Source organism: Myxocyprinus asiaticus, chromosome 3, assembly GCF_019703515.2.
Source record: "Myxocyprinus asiaticus isolate MX2 ecotype Aquarium Trade chromosome 3, UBuf_Myxa_2, whole genome shotgun sequence".
In the NCBI taxonomy this organism is placed as follows: Eukaryota; Metazoa; Chordata; class Actinopteri; order Cypriniformes; family Catostomidae; genus Myxocyprinus; species Myxocyprinus asiaticus.
In genome coordinates, this window is record NC_059346.1 from 65,602,980 (window position 1) to 65,628,387 (window position 25,408).

Sequence of the window (25,408 nt, forward strand, 5' to 3'; positions counted from 1 at the left end):
GCAGTGCATAAAATCATGCAGATACGGGTCAGGAGCTTCAGTTAATGTACACATCAACCATCAGAATGGGGAAAAAATTTGATCTCAGTGATTTGGACTGTGGCATGATCGTTGGTGCCAGATGAGCTGGGGGTGCTTCAGCAAGGTTGGAATCGGACAGATGCGTCTTTGTGAAGGACGCATGAATCAAGCCATGTACAAGGTTATCCTGGAAGAAAACTTGCTTCCTTCTGCTCTGACAATATTCTCCAACTCTGAGGATTGATTTTTCCAGCAGGACAATGCTCCATGCCACACAGCCAGGTCAATCGAGGTGTGGATGGAGGAGCACCGGATCAAGACCCTGTCATGGCCAGCCCAATCTCCAGAACTGAACCCCATTGAAAACCTCTGGAATGTGATCAAGAGGAAGATGGATGGCCACAAGCCATCAAACAAAGCTGAGATGCTTGAATATTTGCGCCAGGAGTGGCATAAAGTCACCCAACAGCAATGTGAAAGACTGGTAGAGAGCATGACAAGAGCTGTGATTGAAAATCAGGGTTATTCCACCAAATATTGATTTCTGAACTCTTTCTATGTTAAAACATTAGTATTGTGTTCTTTAAAAACTCATATGAACTTGTTTTCTTTGCATTATTGGAGGTCTGAAAGCACTGCATCTTTTGTGTTATTTTGACCAGTTGTCATTTTCTGCAAATAAATGCTCTAAATGACAATATTTTTATTTAGAATTTGGGAGAAATGTTGTCAGTACTTTATAAAATAAAACAAAAATGTTCATTTTACTCGAACACATACCTAGAAATAGTAAATCCAGAGAAACTGATCATTTTGCAGAATTTCTTAAATCTTAATTTTTTCCAGAGCTCTGTGTGTGTGTGTGTGTGTGTGTGTGTGTGTGTGTGTGTGTGTGTGTGTGTGTGTGTGTGTGTGTGTATATATATATATATATATATATATATATATATATATATATATATATATATATATAAAAACTGTTTATATACAGTTGAAGTCAGAAGTTTACATACACTTAGGTTGAAGTCATTAAAACTCATTTTTTAACCACTCCACAGATTTAATATTAGCAAACTATAGTTTTAGCAAGTCGTTTAGGACATTTACTTTGTGCATGACACGAGTAATTTTTCCAACAATTGTTTACAGACGGATTGTTTCACTTTTAATTGATTATATCGCAATTCCAGTGGGTCAGAAGTTTACATACACAAAGTTAACTGTGCTTTTAAGCAGCATAAGCAGATGCCATATATCAGATTTATTTATGATGTAATGATGCAGTATAGAAAGGAGTCACTGTATCTTCTCACTCTTTACATGTTTACAAGATACAGATTTCCACAAAAAGTAGGCACTGACACCTGTCATTTCGACTTATAAATGCAATAGCCTGCAGAGCATTCAGGCGCGGTAATGCATGTACGAGAGCACAAGTTTTGCAAGAGAAAGCAAAATAATTTGCAAGAGAACGCAAAGTGCTGTGAGAGAATGCAAAAGCGTTTGCTTATTTTTTTTTACCCTCTCTACAAATATTTTCCCCACCACCTTTGCCCTTTAGGGGCTCTGTATGGTGCCATGCAGTGGCACATTTTACACTTCATTAACACTTGAGAAGTTCGCTCACGATAGTTCAAGTTATGGATAGTGTGCAAGTTAAGGAATTAGTAAATTTCATATTTACATTATTGTTTGAAAATATTAAGGCTTTGAATGTTTGTATGTAATCAGTCTCCATGTTAATTCAGCTAATGGTTATGTTTTATTATGAGTCTGAGCAGTGTTAGTTGTCCACTTCTTGATGAGCAATCATTTAAAGTCTCAGTGTCACCTATATTGTCCTGTTTTTAATGGAAAACATGAGAAGACGTGCGCTGATTGTTATTGATGTCCCTTGATCTTTTCCCCTGGCTGCTTCTGTCAAGTGTCGTGTCCGTGTACCGGAGCAACAGTCAATGGAAGGGCTCTCCCACAAAAGTTGTCTGTTTCAAGTCTATTTCTCTCAGTTTTTTCCATTATAATCTGTAATTATTAACATTGACAATTGTATGTGAAACTGTGGATGTGAGGCGCTAAAATATGGGCCAAACTGCATCCCATATCGTTTTAATATTCTATTCCCTTTATTACTGAACGATTCTGTATTATATGTGACGGTTTATATTTTGAAGAACAGATGAAAGAAAAGCTGTCGATGCGCATGTCTGATTCGCAGTTCAAGCGCTTCTCACAGAATGTGCATATAAAGAGTTTCTCTCTGTGGTCAGTGGTCCGAAAACCAGTGGTTTTCAAGAATTTTTGTCTTATTTGTGGGCACTGCAGATAATCTCAAACCATCTCGGGAGGTGCTCGGAGTTTAATTAACGTTAAATCCAGCAAGTAACATTTTACTGTACAAGCATAAGCTGTATACTGGTATATTTTCCACTATTTGTTTTAATAGGAAAAAAGTGGCTTGTAAAAAATCAAAGTGGGCATTAAGAAGCTGACAGTGAGACATCGAAAAGATGAGGTGGGAGGACAAGGCAAATACAATGTGTTCACAGCAAAAAATAAATAAATAAAATGTCCTCGAATTATTATAGTGTCATTGTGGTATTGTATAAGGTGTTTTGACTGTTATATGCACAATGCTGAAGTTGAATTTTCATAAATGGGTATAAACTAGAGCTGTCAACTGATTAAAATTTTAATTGAATTAATTACATGAAATTAACCGCAATTGATTGCATATATAAATATTTGCTGAGAAAGCCCTCAAATAACAATAATATACAATGATCAAATAATTATAAATAGTTATATTTAAATTATAAAAATAATAATTCATTTAAATGCATTACATAATTGTGGATGACAAGCATTGATAAGACAAAAAGTGGCTTTAGAAGGCAATATACAGTATTTCCATATTATTGAACATAATCCTGTCATTGGTCTACAGTCCACAGAAATTAATTTAGCAATTAAATTAGTGAATCTGTCAGAGAAATATTTATTCTTAGGATGTGTCAATGTAAACGTGCATAGACGAGCGCTTATTAAGCACTTTGGTTGCGTTGCGCCATAAACAACGTTTTTAGGTTGCTGTGTCAAGTAAAACGTGGTTTGAAACTTAGTAATACATGTCTCAAGATCCCTTTGTTCTGATTTGTGCTCCAAGTGTTTGAACGCAAGAGCGTGATCTCGTGATGTCGTAAGTAGTGTCGAGCAAGCCTGTGATTTGTTCTACAGTTGCGCTTTGCCCATGCAGCTTGAGTTCCGCTTACGCGCCCCTGCTGAAAACAGTTGGTACCTCGGCGTGAATTGCCCTGATGGTAGAAATATTCCTTATTATGATCCGGGGACATGATTAATTGTGCTAATTTGTTTAATGTGTTATTTTTTTATATAATTAATCGCACCTAATTTACTTATTAAATCGACAGCCCTAGTAGAAACATTTGAAAACGCTGCAGAAGAGTTTTGGAAATTCCTGAAAAAGTCATGGAAATGTACTAGTCAAAATGTGTACGAACCCTGAGTGGTGGTGGTGGTGGTGGAGGCTTGGCTCTGTAATGATGATGAATGTGTTAATATTTAAGCTTTTTATAGCCTATAATATATTCACCAGATGAAGGGTTTTAACAACAGAGAATCATTGATTTTGGGTGTTAACCGATAGTTCCAAAAAGCAACTATCAGCACCGATAAATTTGTAAAACCGATATATTGGTTGACCTCTAATACATTGTACTTTTTGTGTACTTCTGTGTTATAACATTGTACTTGCATTTAATCTGCATGTTATCAGTTATTACACTGTTGACCCTGAACCTAACCGTACCTGTACCCTAACCTCAGTTGAAGCAAATGCAGTACACAATAATTACAGTGAATCAAATGATATTTTTAATGCAAGCACATAATAGTTCAAGACACCTAAGATAAAAAGTGGACCAAAATGTCTACATCAGTAAAACTGTATTCAGGTGGACATGTGATCAAAGATTCTGCAGCGTTTTCTCTCGCTCAAACTGCAGCTGTGGCGTGCTCTCTTACCACATTATATAATGCACTTTGTGTTTCAGCATGTGCCAGGTGTTCAGATTTTGAAATGGATGAACATTTCACTTACTAAAGACGAACCAAACACCTGTCACTCAAAGCAATTTCATAATCATACTCTCTCTAATGCGTAAAGATCTTTAATCAACAGTGTGACTGTATTTACAATTTCTTACTGTACATACAGTATGGTTTATTGACATGCAATCATTAGCATTTTAGAACTGCAATTGTACCACAAAATATATGAATTTGCATATATGGTTGAAGCTAACAAAAACATTTCAATTTCATATTTCACCTCATTATTTGCATAACAGTAATGAGAATATTTTTGGGGGTGAAATGAGTCTGACAAGTTCTTGACTGGTGTCATGAGATTTTTTTTTTTGCATGATGAATTGATCAAGTGTTTGTTTCCTGGACATCTTTGTGTGTGTGTGTGTGTGTGTGTGTGTGTGTGTGTGTGTGTGTGACCGTGACCTCTCAGTGACTGTCTGTAAGAGAATTAAATGTTGGATTATTGTCATTTTCATCTCTGGCAGCAGGTCACATGAGAGCGTTTGTCCCTTCAGAAATGGAGTGTGTAGATTATACAGAGATAATCTGAGGCTTGAGTGTGTGTGTGTGTGTGTGTGTGTGTGTGTGTGTGTGTTGGTGATTAGAGCTCAATGAGAGATCAGACAGAACTATGATTTACTCACATACATGCTACACCAGAACTAAAGTCACTTTTCTTTCCTCCTCTGATTTTTCCCACCTGTGAATGTGTTTTAATTTGATTGGCTGAGTCGTGTGATGATGATCACCTGACAGTGGGCTGTATGGCTTTAGGACTGTACAGTTCATCACCTTGTATATTTTTGCGTTTGTGCAGCTTTTTAATGTTCAGAATGTGAACACTTATATAAAGGTATGATAAGCTGTAGATTATATGAAACGTTGATCAAGTATTTTATATTTAGTGGGGTTTTCTAAATCAAGCATCACTATAGTGTTATTAATGTGATTACACCCCTGCAGCATTTGTGTTTCACACATGGGTGATCCTTCAAATCATGTGTCTTGTTGAGGAGAGGTGTGCTTTTTCTTTACTAAGCCATTTTCACATTAGCAATAAAACGGGCCATAATCAGTAGTACTATTCAGACAGTAATTGTTTCTCTGGTTGACATCTTATTCTTTAATTTGCTCCTCTGAGATTAAAAACTCATGCTTTCAGATGAATTATTACAGGGGACAAGCAAGTTGTCATCCTACGAACCTGGTAATTTCACACTATGGTTTAAATGGTTTTCTTTCTTGTATTTTATCAGTTAGAATCCCATGTTGTTCCAAACCTGTATGACTTTATTTCTTCTTCATCTCTTTTCCATACAATGAATGTGAATGGTGACTGAGGCTGTCATTCTGCAAAACATGTTTCGTGTTCACTGTAGAAAGAAAGTCATACTGGTTTAGAATGATATATATATATATATATATATATATATTTTTATTTTTTTTTTTTTTTTTATTTTTATGAACGAACCCTTTAAGAGCTCTGTCTGTCTACATACTGTCCAATCAACCTCTGACACTAGTGAGACATCAATCAATCTGAAGTGCTTTAGGGTCCCTAACTCACTTCTGATTGACTGTATCATATCACAGCTCACTTTAGTGTGTGTGTGTGTGTTTGTTCAGATAAAGCCGTCAGTCCACAGGAATGTCACTCGACAAATATTGACTGCCATATCAAGGTCAGAGGTGGTGGATATTTTTGAGTGAGCAAGGTGGTCGGTCTATTTGTGCTGCTGTCTCTCTCTCTTTCTGTCTCGTCCTGCAGAGCTGGTTTTGTTGTCGGCTGTAATTTAATCCTGAATCTCAGGACACAAATGCTGCGTGAGTGTCTGTCTGTAGGCACCTGTGCTCGTACTACATAACTCACAAAAATAAACACGCTGACATTCTGTGCTGCATACTTACTCTCTGACACACTGGATCAGTGTTAACGTAATTACTGATGAAAATGTTTGTTGACGTAGGGTGCTTTGATTTTGTCAACAATGACAGAAAGATCATCATGACGATAAACGGTTGTAATTAAAACATACTGGTTATGAAAATATGATGAATTAAAAATAGTGCAAGATATTGACAATAACACTGTTTTTTATTTATTTTAAAGAAAGAAAAATCTAGAAAGAATTGATGTAAATAATCCAGTCATAGTATGTTGTGGCTTTCCTTGAAACATCCTAAACTTTCTAAACTTGAGGAATTCACAACAGAGTCACTTCTAAAAATGAGCTAATACTTCATATTAATTATATACTATTATTTCAAGAGCTCCGGTTTTCAGAACAGTTTTCCTATTTTTTAATCTTATGTATTAAACATATTCTTCTTGATTGTGTTTGATGCATGTTAAAATAATTGTAAGTAGTTTATACAGTTTTCAGAATATTTTTATATTTGGTTTAAGTTTGATCTGTTACTGTTTGAAACATGTATTTTTCATGGTTTTTTTTTTGTTGACTAAAATTAAATGCTATTCTGTCAGAGGCCAAATTGACCAAAATTAATGAATATAAAAGGATGAAATTTTAATCAAATAACAAAAATTATGACAATAAATAAATAAATAAATAAAACCTGTACAGCACCTGTATATTTGGTCAACAAATCCTACAGCACAGCCACAACAACCACTGCTCAGCAACATGACTCAGGCTGAGCCCCCCACACAGAGCATACTACAGTTGAACTGTTAAGACTTAGAACTGTTCTAAGATTCATCACCCAAGGATGACTTCCTGGAAAAAAGCCAAGGGAGCCAAGATAACATCAGTCTCCAGAAACACCAGAGCCACAGCCCCTCTCACCACACACTTTCTCCCTCTCGCCAACATCTCCACTTCTGAGCTTCTCTGAGAAAATGGAGGAACTAGTGTATGCTGAAAGAAAGCTCTCCCACTCCATTGCTGTGAGCCCCCTGATACCAACAAAAAAACAGCTGGCCCTTTTACAACCAAAGCTTGCGGGCTCAACTCGCCCTCCTCCTTGTCAAACTAACCTTCTTTAGGCTATCTCGGATCGCATTTGCTGAGCTTCTTCAGAAAATGTAAATTGCATTATGACACTAAAATTAATTTTAGATGATAATCAAGTTCAGTTGGTCATTAAAAGTTGCTGGATAAATATGCGGGACATAATGCAGTTGTGATAGTGATGCTTTAGATTAGATGATTGTTCAAAATCGCCTATTGAATATCAGGAATGTATCATATATGTAAACCCTGATATTACACCGCATCAGTTTTTCTTTAATAGCTGTGCACACAGCATATACACATGGATGGATGGTCCTTATACTAAGACTGAAAGATTCCCCCACTACTTGGTGCAGGTTGCCAGCTTGAACAGGGCCATGACGATTCACTTCGGGTCGGAACCGGTGGCAACCTGCGATAGGCACAACATCAGGTCAATATTACAGTCCTATCAGAAGGGCAACTGCTCCCTTTTGATTGCAGTTCCTTGTCTTCTGATTGCATTTATTTGTGAAATTAAAATGAGAGTAAGCTGGTTAAGTTCAATGAATTGTCTCAATACTCTCCCCGTTTTACAAAGACTTTGGAGGGAAAAAAGTTTGGGACATCTGGGAGGCGAATTAGCGATAAACGCACATTTCTGAATGGAAACGGCTTAAGGGCAGATTTCTTTTGTGGTAAAACTTATGCGACAAAGTGTTTTATTTTTTTTTAGGCATGACATCACGTACACCATTTGTATCGATTAAAGGCCATTTGAATGAAAACAGACAGAAGACGGCAAATTTCTCAAACTTTTTTTTTTTCACTGTGTCGATAACAAAATAGCGCAAAAAGTGGATAGAAACTAGGCTAGTGATATGTGTCGGTCCCCACTACGGTAGCAGCAACATTCACAAATGTTTAGAGAACAAGCTGGAACCCAATGTGCCTGTAGCTTCCACCATATATGTTCTATTAAGTGATAGAAAGACAAAGGCTTTCTTAAGACATATGGCAAACTTATCTAATCCGATGTCTATTAGACGTCAATCAGATATAGGCCTAGTTGTGGGGCAAAAAACATACACTGTTAAGTTAGCACTTTTAAACATTCACTCACTTAAGAACAAGTCATTTTTAGTCAATGACCTCATCACCACAAACAACCTGGATTTTATGTTTCTAAATAAAACTTGGTTAGACAATAGTTGCAATGCAACAGTCCTCAATGAATCGGCCCCTCCAAACTTTACTTTTATAAGAGTTTGCAGAGCTGTTAGCAGAGGTGGAGATATTTAAAGATGTCTTTCAATGCAAGCAAGTTTCCTTTGGTGATAACTTGTCCTTTGAAAAACTAAGTATTGTACTATTAGCTGCTATACACGTTCTATTTATAATTATTTATAGACCTCCAAAATACTCTTCAGCCTTTGTTGATGAATTTCCAGAACAGTTATCAGCAATTTCCTCTGAATTTGACTGTTTTGTAATTGCTGGGGATTTCAATATTCATGTAATAATCCTGAACACAACACTGCAAAAGAACTTGTAACAGTTTTAAACACTTTTGATCTGACTCAGCATGTAGATGGACCCACACACAATCATGGACATACTCTGGATCTGCTCATTAGTAAGGGTCTGAACATTTCATCCACTCTTATTAAGAACGTAGCACTATCTGACCATTTATACATTTTCTTTGATATATTGATTTCTCCTGCCACTGAAGTTAGATCTGTCTCTGTCAAAAAGAGGTGCATTAATGAGAATACTAGTGTGCAATTTATGAAGGTTGTATCTATGACGCCAAGTACATCCACAGAATCTGTTGATGTTCTCCTTGACGACTTTAACTCAAAAGTTAAAAATGCTATTGATTGCATTGCTCCTGTAAAGGTCAGGAAGGTTACTGGCAGGTGTAAAGCACCACTTTGTATAGCAGTACAAAACATGAAAATAAAAGGCAGGAAAGCAGAAAGAATGTGGCAGAAGACAAAACTTGAAGTCCATGATAACATCTATTAAGACTTCATGCTTTCAATTTGGAAGTAGGTACAGCTAGACAGACCTTCTTCTCCAAACATTATTAACAGCAATATAAACAACACCCGCACTCTTTTTGCTACTGTAGAGAGACTAACTAACTCCCCAATACAGGTTCCCTTTGAAATGCTCTCTGACAGCAAATGCAATGAGTTTGCAAATTCTTAAACTTGAATGGCTACTAGGACAATTTCCAGTCTGGTTTCTGACCACATGAAAACACAGAGACAGCGCTCTTAAAGATACTTAATGATATTTGGCTAAATACTGATTCGGGCAAAAAATCAGTGTTGGTATTACTAGATCTCAGTGCTGCCTTTGACACTGTCGACCACAGCATACTCCTGGGTAGGGCTCAGATGGTTCAGAAGGGAGGGGCTACTATGTGAACATAGGAAACTATGAATCTATGAGTGGACATCCATGACGTGTGGAGTCCCACAAGGCTCAATTCTTGCACCGCTCCTGCTCAACCTGTATATGCTCCCACTAGGCCAAATTATGATAAAGAACCAAATTGTGTACCATAGCTATGCAGACGACACCCAGATCTAACTAGCCCTATCGCCAGATGACTACAGCCCCATAGACTGTCTGTGCCAATGCATTGATGAAATGAACAGATGAATGTGCTGAAACTTCCTTCAGTTTAACAAAGATAAGACAGAGGTCATTGTATTTGGCAACAAAGATGAAATTCTCCTGTTGAGCACATACTTTGACTCCAAGGGTCTAAAGGCAAAAAATCAAGTAAGGAATCTTGGTGTCATTTTGGAGTCTGACCTTAGTTTCAGTAGTCACATCAAAGCAATAACTAAATCAGCCTACTCTCGTCTCAAAAAATATAGTGACATTTAGATGTTTAGACCTACCAGATCTCTCAGATCATTAGGATCAAGTCAGTTAGAAATACCAAGGGTTCACTCAAAACGAGGTGAAACAGTGTTTAGCTATTATGCCACCCGCAGCTGAACCAGCTTCCGGAAGAGGTCAGATGTGCTCCAACAGTAGCCACATTCAAATCCAGATTGAAAACACATCTGTTTAGTTGTGCAGTTATTGACTGAGCAATGTGCTGCATTTACTGATTGCACTGCATTATTAGTTCTGTATTCTTTCCTTTTTTTCTTTTTTTTTTATTCATTTTAATAATTTATACTTTTTATTCATATTTCTGTTCTTAATTGGTTTTAAAATGTATTTTTTTATGTATCTTGTATTTTCTTTATCATTTTTATTTTAATCACTTTGAATTGCCATTGAAATGTGCTATATAAATAAACTTGCCTTGCCTCTCCTTAAAAATGCAACATTCATGCAAGATGCTGAAAGTGATATAAAGGCCAGAAATGTCTGTCTGTATCTGTGCATAAACCAAAAAATGTAACAAAAAAATATTTTCAGTCCCACATTAAATGTCTCAAAATGTATTGAAGTCAGTGATTTTGTTAAGAGCTGTTTTGATGGCTGTAGTGGAGAAGCTTTAAAGAGGATGAATTTAGAAACAACTTGTCGGAGAAGGATTTAACATGCTGACAGTCAGCAATTACTGATACAAGGTAAACACAGCACACTGTCTGTATGCTAAAACCCTCTCTAAAAAGCTGCTTCTAATTTGTCCCTTTAAAGCACCACCAATAACAAAACAAGAAAAAAATCATGTCAAAACTCATTAGTCAACCTCAGTGATCAACTTGTCGGTTGTATGATGACTAGTCAGCCTCTCTACTCTCTCTTGCTTCTTTTAATCTTTATCAGAAATGTTGACCAGTATTATTCATTCGCTGATTCTCTGTTTTGTAGGTTTGCCTCTCCTAGTGCACCATCATTTGGCAGTCTAGCCAATCAGAGTTCAGCGCCATCATTTGGCAGCATAGCACAACAGCAGCCATCAGGGTTTGGAGCTCCGAGCAGCGGTTTCTCTGGCTTTGGATCTTCTGGCGGTGAGAACACGTCATATATCTCATTCACACCCAACACTGCTGCAGTTTACAGCAACCAAATTTAGTGCTTATTGGGACAAAAGATCTAGCAAAGTGTTGCTCTTATTGTCCCTCCCCTGTTTTTGGCAGCAGTGGCCGTTTTAGAACAGATACATTTGTTTCTGCCACTCTGAGTGAGTTTAAAAAGAGTTTCATTGTCTTCTTTAAGGGTGTTTCATACACACCCAAGTCTGTCTGACATACAACAGTCAAACATGAGTTTTTGTTTTGTTGATTTCTGAACTCAGGTGTACGCCAACAAACCGATCCCCTTGAAAACTGGTTCAGGGATACAGTTCACAAACAGTAGACTCCAGTACGGTTCACAGTTGTTATAAAATAAATCTAACATTTTGTATTATGAAAGTGAATCAAAGACATGCTGCTGTTTCACTTACTGTATTTTCAGGGTGACGCATTGACAAACATTTTGATGTTGGTGTGTGGTGCTGTGATGGTGTTGTGTCAAACAGTGATGTGTGATTGATGTTGTGATGGTGATGTTTGGAGTTGTGAAAATGATGTGTAATGCTGTGATTGGTGTTGTCTTGGTGATGTCTGCTGTTGTGATGGTGTGAATGGTGTTGATGTGTGGTGTCGTCCTGTAATTGGTGTTGTGATGGTGTGATAGGTGTTGTAATGTGTTTGGTGTTGTGGTGGTATGATCGGTGTTGTGGTTGGGTGATTGGTGTTGTGATTGTGATATTAATGTGTGGTGTTGTGATGGTGTGGTTGGTGTTGTGATGGTGATGTGTAATTTTGTGATGAGTGGTGTGATGTTTGGTGTCGTGCTGTGATTGGTGTTGTAATAGTGTGAGTGGTTCTGTAATTGTAATGTATTTTGTTGTGATGGTATGATTGATGATGTGTGGTTAGGGTTGGGAACCGAGAACCGGTTCTTGTTCAGAACAGGTTCCATTCTTTACAAAATACCAGAATCGGATTATCTTAGTAACATTCGGTTCCATTAAAGGATCCTCTGCGTTAATTTTCCTCCGATGCGGCTGGAACACTGTACTGAAATACTCTGACAGTGTTTCCAGCAGTGCATTTCTGCAGCAGCACTCCCCTCTTCTGGGTCAAAAACATAAAATACACAAACAAGTGACTCGTATGAGCCGGCTCTGTTGAATCTGCTGCGCAAAACAGACAGGGCTTTCGGTATGGTCTGATTCCTGAAAGAACGGTTTACATGAGCTAGTTCTTTTTAATCTACAGCATGAAACATACAGTGCTTCCGGAACAGTCCGGTATAGTATTAATCTTACATTGATGTGCAAACTATGAATGAATGTTGAAATTAAACAAGAACAGTTGAAGTCTTACAAGCTTGAAGTACAACATTAGACAACAGAACACAGTCTAAACTGTCTCTGGAACTGTTACTGTTATGTCATGTGACTTTAGACCTGTGAGACTTTAATCAAGCAGTGCAGTTACTGACTGGCTGTTCATATGATAATGTTTCATTAAAGATGCAGAGTTTTATAATACAAGGAATTTAATATTTTAAAAAAATGAATGAATGAAATATGCCATCACATTTCTTGTTTGTTTAGATACAGTCCAGATATAGCCTAGTTAGGATCAGTTATTGGATTGGATATATGTCTCTAAAACGTCAGCAAACACACCTTTTACAAGAATTGTATTACATTTATTTCTGATTAGTTATATCTGCTCTGTAGAAATCTTAAAGGATCTCATCATTTGGCAACAGACTGCAGAGGAGAGAAAATCCAATAAGAACTGCATTTCTCAACTTCAAATAATTGTTCATCAAAAGTACTAAAAGAACTACTGGAATCGTTACTAAATTCTTAACAGTTCCCATCCCTAAGTTGTGATGATGTGATTGGTGTTGTGATCGTTTGATTGCTGATGTGAGGTGTTGTGATTTGTTGGGATGGTGTTTGGTGTTGTTATGGTGATATGTGGTGGTGTGACTGGTATTGATGATGATGTTTCTGGAGCTGTGATGGTGTGATTGATGTTGTATGTTATGATGGTGATTTGTGTTGTAATGGTGTAATTGGTGTTGTGATGGTGTTGTGAGTGCACATACACACACTATGACCACAATCTTATATTACAATACGAGTAATTTTACATCACTATATAGTAAAATCAATACAAATTGCTTTATATATTAAATAACCCTGTTGTAGTGCCTATTTTTGGAACTCCAGTCAGTGAATTAAATACATTATAAATTCATATTTGGAACAAGACAAACAATGTCAAAGTAAATAAATAAAAATCAACTGGTTTTCACAAATTAACCTTAGCAAAATGCTAAGTATGCTGCATTTCAGTTTAAATTGTTGTTGGCCAATATTATTATTATGATTATTATAAAGATCTTCTCAAAGCAATGCAACAAAGAAAAGAAAAAATAAGTAAAATAAATCAACCCAACAAAAATAAACACTTCTTGAAGAAAATAAAAATCACTTCCTGCAAAGTAAATAAATATATGACTGAATTAATGCAGGGTTCATCTTTTGGCTTTCATAATATTCTGTTGCGTGCTTCATTTTGATATGAGTTATTATCGCTGCTCTGTACACCATGTCGCACCTGTTGTAACAACAAGCTCCTCTTCATTTTCTTGACCTGTTTGGGAGTCGTCCCATTTTATGGAGATTTCTTTGTCCATTTGGGGTTTTCCTGGGTCAAAAATGATTGAGTAGTGCACTCGCTCGGTCCCGTCTCTGGAGCACAAATATCGGAAAGCCTGCTGGACTTGCGTGCACTTCGGACCTCCAGAGACAGCGCGCGCCACAGTCACGTAAAACATTCGCGTGACAGATGATAAGAATATTTAGCGCTTTTGAAGCGGCAAATGTGAGATGAAGGTCATTACATTTTCTTGGGCAGTTGCAGAAAAATGTTCAATGCTGGAAAAAACCTGTCCATGTTTTTTCAATTCTCTGTCTCACGTGAAGCCCTGCCCACCGACAGATAAACCCATGCTGCGCTCATGGATATTTGTATATTGCAATATACAGGATATAGCAAAATCTCTATCGATTGACACTTTATATCATCACCATGATGTATATCGTCATATCGCCCAGCCCTAACACACACTATAAACCTACTGCAGTACCCCTATGTCTTTTATCATTATCTCTCTCTCTCTCTCTCTCTTCTATAATAGTTCCAGGTGTTTGCTAACTGTTTCTGTTTCTCATAGTGATTCTTTATTAATTGATGAAACTATTATTGATTTGTCTTTTTTCTCTGACTTGTGATTACAGGTTTTGGAGGTTTTGGAAACACCAACGCCAACCAGTAAGAAATCATTTTGTGTGAAATTTGTATGAAATGTGTTTGTTGTAAATCATGGCTGGTCATGACTTTGATACAACTAGCTGTCTCATTAAACACAAACACACACAACTTTTATCTAGCTATGTACATGAGGACATAGCTTATTCCTACAGCAGATTAACTATTGATTAATGATCACATCAAATGATGATGTTTACTGTAGACATTGTTCATATCTCTATTGCAGATCATCGTCTCAAACGTTCAGCAGTTGGAGAAGTTAAAAAAACTCCTGAATTCAGTCACTTTCTCATTTTATAGAGGAGAAATATTGAAAACATTGAGCATTTGATTTGATTTTGCGAGCACAAGTTTACATTTAAATGCAACATTATTGATAGCCGTGGGGTTTCATATTCTTAATGCGTGCTGATATTCTGCTGCAGATCCTTCTGATGTAACGAAACATGTTTTATTTCTGCTGACACTGTGTTCAGTAGGTTTGTTCTGTTTTAACATGCAAAATAAGAAATAAACTCAAATGCTGTTGACAGTCTGTGTCATTTTAGTCTTTTTATAGCATTCTGCTGTCAGCTAAATGCTCCTTTGATATTATTGAGAACACACATGTTCTAATAATGGAGCTGTTATAGTCTCTTTGCTCTGTAAATCACATTCACTTACATTCACATGTCTATCTCTGTATTTTCATGTTGATTAAAGCTTTAAACTGCAGTCAAAATGCAGACTCGTGACATAATATGCCTCATTTTTTTAATAATAACATTCAAAAACAAGACATAAATATGGTTATGTTGTGTTGCACTGAAAGTAACAGCTTCTTACACTGAATCACACAGGTGTTTTGATCAGACAGGTCACATTAAGAACTGTAATCAAGGATTTGATGGCACAAACACATACTTCCCATTATGTAACACGGACTTTTTAAAAATAGCAGACTGTAACATCAAACGACACAGGCCTGTGATATTGGCTGAAAAGCTACATGAAGCACAAAAGCACTAGAACCAGGACTTTCACCCCCTTTTTTTTTTTTTTTTTTTTTTTTTTTTCAGCTTTTAACACAGTGATATTATTCTTGGTTAGAAATGAGAGACAAACCTTAATCACCATGACATTTTTCTGCTGATCACTTCCGCTTGTTTTGAAGTTAGCGGGCATTATGGTGCATGTAAACTGCGCGTGCTCCTTGACCTTCTGAATAAGCCACACCCCACGTGATGTCATCAGACTCAAAACCCCACCCCATTTCAAAATGGTCCCACATAGTGAAGCGCAAAAAGAAAGAGGTACCGCAAACATTAAAAGGAGCATCACAAAGAAAAAATACTTTCCGTAAAGTGAAACTCAGAGAAAAAGAAGTGTTGTAAAAGTCTGTTGCAGATTAAAAAAAGGATCTCAATTCTTGGGTTTCATTTGCAACATACAATATTTTTTGCAATTAAAAACAGCTTTGTCTTTTGCAATACTTTAATTTTTTGCAAATATATAAGGCATCATATTGTCTCCATACTGATGTAATACAATTTAACCACAGCAAAATATTGCAAGATGTGTCCAAAATTCATAAAAAATATCTAAAGAGAGAACTTGTACTACCCATTGATTCTAGTTGGAATAAAACACTTCTGTTAATCAGCCATAATAGCCAAACATCAGCTGACCAATACATCTGTCTACAAGGTCAAACAGTGTCACATAATCTGGCATGGAGTCCTTTATATCAATAAGCAAAAATCACTCAGTAAAATCTGCCACAACCCAATATTTTCAAACTCTAAACAGATTGTGAAGTGCAGTGAAATGCAGGAGTGTTTGTAAGTCACTTTTGCTAAATGAATAAACGTCGACCTGTCGGATGTCTCTCAAAGCACTTACATGAACTTATAATCTGTGATCACTTCCCTTCAGGAAACGGAGCCCATATGATAAATTCATATTTGCAACCCATCTTTTTTCTCTGTTTTATTAACTTTATTAAATACTACATGGTTATTCTGATGATACTGGTCCAATGTTGCTCGAGAGCATCTCTGATGACCTTGAAATTGTGTTGTGATGCTGTATCTAACTTTACCCTGAGCTGAAGAATGTGAGCAATGTGACGGTGATGAACTCATTGACCTCTGACAGTAGAGCAAGAGGCAGTTACCGCAGTACATGAATATGACTGTGATCTTTTATCTTCTGGAGAATCAGGAATGTCATTGATTCACATGTGCTGTTTGTGTCTCCAAGACTTGGGCTACAGTACTACTGATAGAATGAGCACACTGACTATTTAACTCTGTTTAGTGTCATTCAAAATAAAAGTTACTTTTAAATGTTTGTGTTTCATCAGAACATCAACCGTGTATGTCCCTATTCATCACCATTACATTTTAATGGGTTAGTACTTGTACTGAAATTTGCTTTGCTTTATTTGTATTGTATTTTAGAACTTTTTTGTGTAGCCAGGATTTTTTTTTTTTTTTTTTATGGAAATAGAATGCTCTCTGTAGGTTAAGTATTAGATTGTTGAAATTAACATTAAACCTGCTTTAAACAGAGACTATTTAGCAAAAACTGGCCACTTCTATTAAAATGAATGGGAGAAATTGGAATGCCCAACGGATGTAGGAAGAAAGCCAATCACCTTTTATATACAGACATTGTCAATCAACTCGAGAACGTGCATGAGCATTAACTATACAAGCCGGGAAAATGGTGTTTTATTTTAGCGTAATATGAGGTAAAGAATCACAATTTATGATTCCAGTATTGTCTGAGTTTACTGCTGGTGTGAAATATATTCTCTGATCATAATCTTGACCAAATGTTTTTGAGATTTCGGTGTTCCCCCATTCAAGTAGATAGGAGCTGCACTTTCATGACTGGAAATAACCTCCTGAGAGCGTTCCAAAGATGACCGACAGTGGACTGACTCGCTAGAAAGACTTTGCTGTAAGTGATTTTTTTCATGGAAAGGTTTGCAAAAAATGTCCTACTCCCTGAAAGATATTAATGAAATAAGTGTTGTGAGATATCTCACCTGTCTCTGTGACAGCTCTAGACTCTGTAAACAGCAAACAAAAATGTGTCTGCGGGCCGCATTCTCTGACACTTTCTGCCTGTCAGTCATTTTACGTGTTCTCGTAGGCTTAATGCCATTTTTATGCCAGGTTGCCCATAACAGTGTCAGTTGAGGGCGCTATTTTGCTGCTGTTGTTTTTGACAACCATTTTTGCTCGATAACAGTCTCAATAAAGCTAATTTGGCATCTTTGGAGTGCGGGGTTTTGGAAAGAGGTGCGTGGCTAATCCAATATTTGCAACAGATATTTGCAAGCACAAGCTTCGTTGATGATGCAGCATAAACACTGGTTAAAATTTAATCTAAACATTAATATTATTTTTATATCATATTAATATCATACAGCATACAATTTAAATACCTGCTTTAGCCGAAACAACATTTAAATGTAACTAAAACTTGCCTATTAGGACATATTTCAAATGTCAATACTCTGAATCCTGGCTGGCAAGTCTGGAAATAGTCCAACTAGTAAAATATGTACATGTTTATATAAAATAGCATGTCAACTAATGTAAGTAAAACTAAAACACTTACTCATCTGGAATTGTATCCTCGGCTGGATCAAGTCGCTCTTCAAAATGCAAATGTTCCTCGTTGGGGTCCCGTCACTATCCAGGACCATCTGAAGAGCTTCCTCACCTGTGTAGTGTGCCATCTTCCAAACGCGCAGGAAAGTGAATGAATCTGATGATGAACTTGATGTTTTTTAAGGCATTGTTGGGGGTGTTTACCATTTGCATTGATCGCCTCAGCACATTACGCGCTCTGCTGGTGGGTGTGATCACATTAGCGATAATTAGCTGAGCCAGGAGAAACTGTACATCGCTTTGTTCCATACAGATTACATTGCAGGATAATATTTGTTTTAAATTTGAATAGTTTTATTTAAAAGTAGACATTTTAAGCTTTCTTTAGACATATGTTTCATGTTTGTGTGATAAATATTCACAGAGTTTCAGTTCATTTTTGTGATGTGTTTCAGAAAGATGCACGCGGAGACAGACGGCTGAAAGCGCATCCTGTTTATTTTCTTTATTTTACAAAAGCACAAGGTTTTGTTGTTATTGTGAGTGCACATAAATAAAAGTAGACCCTTTATAGTCTCTAATGATGTCTTACACTTATCTGTATGCCCAAAAATGACGGAGTATTTTAAGTTGTTTCCGCTGTTATGAGGAAAAAATCCAGCAGGACGCGCCGGTGCATCCGTCGACCCCAGAGGGTTAATTAAACTCAGTTTTTCACAATTCCTGACATTTAATCTTAGAAAACATTCCCTGTCTTAGGTCAGTTAGGATCACTACTTTATTTTAAGAATGTGAAATGTCAGAATAATAGTAGAGACAATGATTTATTTCAGCTTTTATTTCTTTCACACATTCCCAGTGGGTCAGAAGTTTACATACAATTCTCCAAGCTGTTTAAAAGCACAGTTAACCTAGTGTATGTAAACTTTTGACCCACTGGAATTGCGATATAATCAATTAAAAGTGAAACAATCTGTCTGTAAACAATTGTTGGAAAAATGACTTGTGTCATGCACAAAGTAAATGTCCTAAACGACTTGCTAAAACTATAGTTTGCTAATATTAAATCTGTGGAGTGGTTAAAAAATGAGTTTTAATGACTTCAGCCTAAGTGTATGTAAACTTCTGACTTCAAATGTACAACCTTATTGTAAAGTGTTACCAGCATTTCTAGCAGAATTGGTACTGAATTCATTGAAGGACTCCTGACATGCAGTGTCACAGAGGTCTTAGGAAAAGTTCATTGTTCCTGGTATGAGCATTTGGCGTCTTGAATATTGTTCCTGGATCAGCGAGTTCTATTTCAACATGAGCGTGCTCCATTATTAGCATCAGTGATGTGCATCAGCAGGTGCACAAGAGCAGCATGTAAATATAGCAGTGAATGCAGACACGCCTGTGACACTGACTGTCTGCGCAGACTTATCAACTGTGCCAACCTCCACTAAATCCCACACAGACACACTAAAAACATCATAAAAGATATTCTATCCTACAAAACACTGAACTGACTGTAAATTACAGATTTTTCAGATGGTTCAGGCCTTTCTTCCCATTACATGAGCTTTATTAGTGGTGTTTAAGTTTTCACCACACTAGTCAACTACATCATTGACAGACATTTTCTGAGTGTCACATTTTGATTTGTACAACAAACATTTCTTACCTGCAGAAGTGTCACACCAGCAGCTTAACTCATGCCAGTGAACTAGAGGAATATTGAATGTGTTAATCTCTTCCTCATGCAGGATAATGGGATAATACGCTCCATTATCAAATCCACTCCAGTTTATCGGAGAAACCAGCTGCAGTAAATTGTGGAATCTGACCGACGAGTGATCTGGGCTGTTTGTACCAGAAAATTTCAGAGTTTAATCAGTAATCATTTCTTTTGAAAAGGTTACAAAATGAATATTGAAGAAATCATGTTTTCTCACTGCAGGCCCAAAACTGTCAGTGCCGTAACTGCCTTAGAGGGACTTGTTCCTTCCAATATTCAGATTAATTGTCAACAAATATGGGTTTTTCAGTGTCTGATTCTAAACTATTAGGCCCAATCCTAAATATGTGTTCACAACCTCTCAAAGCACCAATAGTCACTAACTGTAAGTACTACATTATTTCATCCCTGTCACAGTAACATAGGAAATACTGTTAATGTCAGTTTTTGTGTGCCTTATAAATCACACATTATAATTGGGAATAAAAAATAACATGAATTCTCTCTTTCAAAACACGTTTCAGGGTTGAAAACCTGTACAATCATGTCTAATAACAGCCTTGGCCAGTAAACATTATTGCACATTACTTATAGTCAATATTCTTGTGCTTTGAGCTAGGAATAATATTTTTCCTGTTAAAGAAAATGATCAGTGTGTTTTTCTCATAAAGAGAAACTTATCTCTGTTTAAAGTTTAAACTATGTGGTCAAAAAGACTTTATTATGGCAGTCATCATCATATTATTAAAGGAGGAAATGTTACAGTGTAACAGGGTTGAACAGAAAGTGCAAGCAAAAGCAAAATTTGGGTAGATTTCTTTTTTTAAAGAATGTGCGCAAATTTGCTGATATTCTAATGAAAAAAAATTTAAATAATTGGGCAACACTTAATAAGATTCTATTCCTTAACGTTAGCAAATGCACTAGGTATCATGAACTAACAATCAACAGTAGTTTTATAGCATTTATTAAAGGAACAGTTCACCCAAAAATTAAAAATCTCTTATCATTTACTCACCCTCATGCCATCCCAGATGTGTGTGACTTTCTTTCTTCAGCTGAACACAAATGAAGAAGGTTGCTTGGGAGACCTGGCTGGAGTCACTCAGCACGCCCTGGATTCGAACTCGCAACTCCAGGGGTGGTAGTCAGCGGCAATACTCGCTGAGCTACCCAGACCCTGGTGATTCACATTCTTCATGCATATCGCACCCTACTGAGCAGGGAGAAGAATTTCTAGCAAAAAAGGACTTAAATATTGATCTGTTTCTCACCCACACCTATAATATCACTTCTGAAGACATGGATTAAACCACTGGAGTCATATGGATTACATTAATGCTGCCTTTATGTGCTTTTTGGAGCATGTACATTTTGGCACCCATTCACTTGCATTGTATGGACCTACAGAGCTGAGATATTCTTCTAAAAATCTTCATTTGTGTTCAGCAGAAGAAAGTCATTCACATCTGGGATGGCATGAAGGTGAGTAAAAGATGAGAGAATTGTCATTTTGGGTGAACTATCCCTTTAATCTTGGTTAATGTTAATTTGTATTCATACTGTAATACAATTGTTATACAATTATAACACAATTGGTCATTGTTACTTCATGTTAGTTCACAATGCATTAACGAATGTTAATGTAGACGTTTTTAATGTTTTAAAAAAAACAAAAAAACATTACCAATTAAATAAAAATGTGTCCTTAATATTCCTGTTCGTGAATATAGTCATGCTTAGTATCTATACGTGACTATATACACAGTACAGCACAGTCCTTTGCACCTTTTTGCCTAATAATACGTTTTTCTGCATGTTAATAATGTAAGTTCAGTATGTTCTTTTTATTATATCAGTAGTAAAATGTGGACAAACAGCATTCAAATGATACTGTGTACTTTATAAAGTCTGTTTTAAAAAGAGGAACAGGCATTTGTCATGTTTCTGGCATCGTCAAACCTTTTGGTCTGGTTTTCATTTGGGAAAATAGCTGAAGAGAAATTCATTAATACAGTGTGCCAGTCACACTGTGATCTCATTTCTCAGCTTTATTATTTCATATTCTTCAGCAGCATTTACTCAGACTGCACTGCTGACAAACACTGAAACCACTTCAGCCGTCTTGAGATCACTGGGGCTTCAAAGGCAATCATATTCTTTAATATTCTCTATAGACGTGTTTTTGTGTTGTTGGAGTGTGTGGACAGTCAGTTCTGTATGAATGTAAAATCAAATGTCTACATCATGTTAAATACACAAGTAATGAAGAATAATCAGTCTTCTGTTCTCTCTCGTTCTTCCTCTGGGTCTCTCTGTGTTGAATTTCTGTCAGTGTTTTTTTTTGTTTTTTTTTTTATCTAAAGCTATTTGCTCATTTAACAGTTTTATTACTGTTATTCATACTTTATGTATTAATCTTGTTGTTCACATAAAAGAGGCACACGTCAGCAGGTTATATTTCTCACCAAAGATTTCAATTAAGCAATTAAATGAGCCAAAACACAAACTGAATCAGTTTAAATCAATAACAAGGGGATCCTTTGAATTTCAGTTTTATTTCTTCATGGAAAATATCGTCTGTATTCACAATGTGCATGTTCACAGTTTAAAATATGTCCCAGTCATATTTGTCAAGTATTATTTTCAAGGACATACTAGAAAAAGAAAAAAAAAACACACCATCAGTCCTTCTGAAAAGAGAAATCTTAATGAACACAAAATAAAAGAAACAGCTTTCACAATAATATAGCCCCTTATCTGAATGATCTGTGAGTGTAAAGCTGAATCACACAGACACACAAAAGGGGTTCACTGTCAGTAACTATTATTTGCAAATTATTTGAAGATTTTAATTTGATTTAAGGGGATTTATAGTGCAGATGTCCCATTCATATAATCTGAATATTGGAACAAAATATTTCAAGCCAAAAAGTAGAAAACAAATTCAGTGCATCAATGTCATTAGCACAGGATGTTTTAGGCCTGTTTTACCTTTTAATTTGCTGTCTTTACATGAATATTGACATTCAAAAATGTACAACAATAAATATCTTTTATTTTGATTGTTTTAAAAAAAAAAGACTATAAATACTAAGCTGAAATATGTAGTTTGTTTATTCACTATTTGTCTCGTCATGTCATTTTAAGCCCTAATGATGAAAGATTCATTACAGGCCAAACACTCACACACATAAATATACCTGCTAACAGGTCATATTCTGTCAATCAGAGGGGCATTTACATTGTGCATGTGAACATCAAGCATTTTTGGCACATGTGGATAATAATATTGCTCTATGTTTAACTCCAGAGTATCTTTAGAGAGGTTTAAGCAGCTTCACACAAGTCTTCATCGCTATGTGTGATTGTACAGAGCTTAAATTGTGCTGCTCTGCGTTTCCCATCAGAACAAAACATCTAATCAACAGCAGCTGCTGTATACATCCATGTGACTGATTGTTTGAACTCAACTTGTAGACCAATGAACTCACTTAATGTTGACTATAAAATAATCACTCTGTTTTCTCTGAATCTGCGTACAGCTGAGTCAAACCCATCTGTCACTGGACAGATCATAATCTGTGAGACCCGATTTGGGTCTCTTCATCACACAGAACTATGGTATGACTTCAGAAGACATTGTAATCTAGAGCACGAGTCCTATGGACTACTTTTATGAAAGTTTTAATGTGCTTTTTAGTTGTTTTGGTGTTGCGATTATATGAGTAGAACAAAGAATGACACCAAATCAAGCCCTTGAGTCCCTCCATATACAGTGAAGCCCAAAAGTCTGAGACCACATTCAGTACGTTTACATGCACTTTAAAAGTTAAATTTCAGTCAACAATTCATCATGTCGACTAAAATCGTACCAGTCCCATTTCTATAAAGTCAGACTAACAGACCTAGACAATGTGATTGTAGTTCAGTTTTGTCCAGCCTGTCCGTGCTTTAATTGGACCACAATTGGCCTCTGCATTTCTCCGTGTGAAACACAGAGTTGACCTTCTTTCAAATATTCATTACGCATTGTGTCATGTATACTTGGACAGGCAGATGAAGACTGTAGCTAAATTATAACTGCAATTGTAACTGTACTGATTGAATATCTGGGATACAAACCTGGAAACAAACCCTTTTCAAACAAAGTTGTGACATGAGGAAGAAATATTTAAAATTCTGCACTATTTCTAGGTGACAAATCAAATATTAATTATAGTGACATTAATTAAGTGAAGTCTATACAGACGGTTTTCTTGCTTCCATTGAAACACATCAGATGCTTTTTGGAAAAGGGGGGTATTCAAGTATATTTTTAAATTCAACTTTCACTCATATTGTTATTACTGATAGTAAAATTTGTTATGAAATTAGAAGCATTTTCACTAGTGATCTCAGACTTCCACTGTACGTATATCAGGTATGAACCCTTCGATATAATTCAAACTCACAAACTCAAACTTAAATCTCTCATTTTTGCCAAATGATTAAATGCACCTCCCTTCTGCTTTAGCTGTCAGCTTATTAATAACAGCATCAATTGGCCACTTAAAGGAATAGTTCACCCAAAAATGAAGATTTGCTGATCATTTACTCACCCTCAGGCCATCCAAGATGTATCTGAGTTTCTTTCTTCATCAAAACAGAATTGAAGACTTTTAGGATTTCATTTCAGGCCTTCTCCTCTAAACAATGCAAGTGAATGTCCTCCATTTTTTGACGGTCCAAAATGCATATTTAGGGTGCATCAAAATAATCCGTCGACAAATAAAGTTCTTCTGAACCCAAACGATTGATTATTTTTAGAAACAAAACAATACTTATATACTTATTAACTACAAATGTTCGCTTCCGTACATCTCTGTGATGTAAGCTCGTTGGTAAGGTCACGAGTCACGTGGAGGAGGAGTCAGGAAGCGTGTCATTGTTTACAAGAGAAACTTATGCCGTTCACAAACCAAAACAGTCCAAAACAATTTAAAAACAATATAAAATAAAATAAAAAATCATTTCCAAATAATAATAATAAAAAAAAACAACGTAAGCAATGACGCGCTTTCTGACTCCTTACCAACGAGCTTAAGGCCTGAAATGAAATCCTAAAAGTCTTAAATTCTGTTTTGATGAAGAAAGAAACTCAGATACATCTTGGATGGCCTGATGGTGAGTAAATGATCAGCAAATTTTCATTTTTGGGTGAACTATTCCTTTAAGATGCCTGAATCAACGACTGTGACATACATCACACGGCAATGGGGGACAACTGACATGTATTAGAAAATATGGATTTTCAGCTCTCCAGTCTTTTAAAATACATTGGAAGATCATCAATACCTGTTTGTCAGCTGTTTTGGAAAAATATATCTGCAACTAAAACACTTTAGTTAAGCGCCTGTTTAAAATGCTATATGCATAATAATATCTATAATTCCTTCATGTTTGAGCAAAACAGATCCACACTCTAGTGAATTTTGCCTTCATTTCATTCAGTACGCAGCCATCCCGTATAGATAGTCATCAAAGTCCCCTTAAACGGGAGGAATTTAGGAGGAATAAGGAAAAATTGTGACACATCCACAATCTTGATCGGTACAAATCTGCGGTTCTAACAGGTCGGATGTATGTGTTTTACTGCATTGCACTTCATTTAAGGCTAAAAGTTTGCTGTGG

At 36.3% G+C, this 25,408-nt stretch overlaps 1 protein-coding gene across 2 annotated transcripts in view; it reads left to right on the top strand.

Moving 5' to 3' along the window:
• LOC127422635 (nuclear pore complex protein Nup214-like) overlaps window positions 1-14,942 on the top strand; it is a 78,290-nt gene extending 63,348 nt beyond the window's left edge. For both annotated transcript variants that reach the window (XM_051666388.1, XM_051666396.1), the window contains exons 34-36: window positions 10,935-11,074; window positions 14,377-14,410; window positions 14,637-14,942. In XM_051666388.1, coding sequence (XP_051522348.1) covers window positions 10,935-11,074; window positions 14,377-14,410; window positions 14,637-14,673 — 211 coding nt within the window. In that variant the 3' untranslated portion in view covers window positions 14,674-14,942. The remainder of the gene's footprint in view (window positions 1-10,934; window positions 11,075-14,376; window positions 14,411-14,636) is intronic.
• Window positions 14,943-25,408: the final 10,466 nt, after the last annotated feature.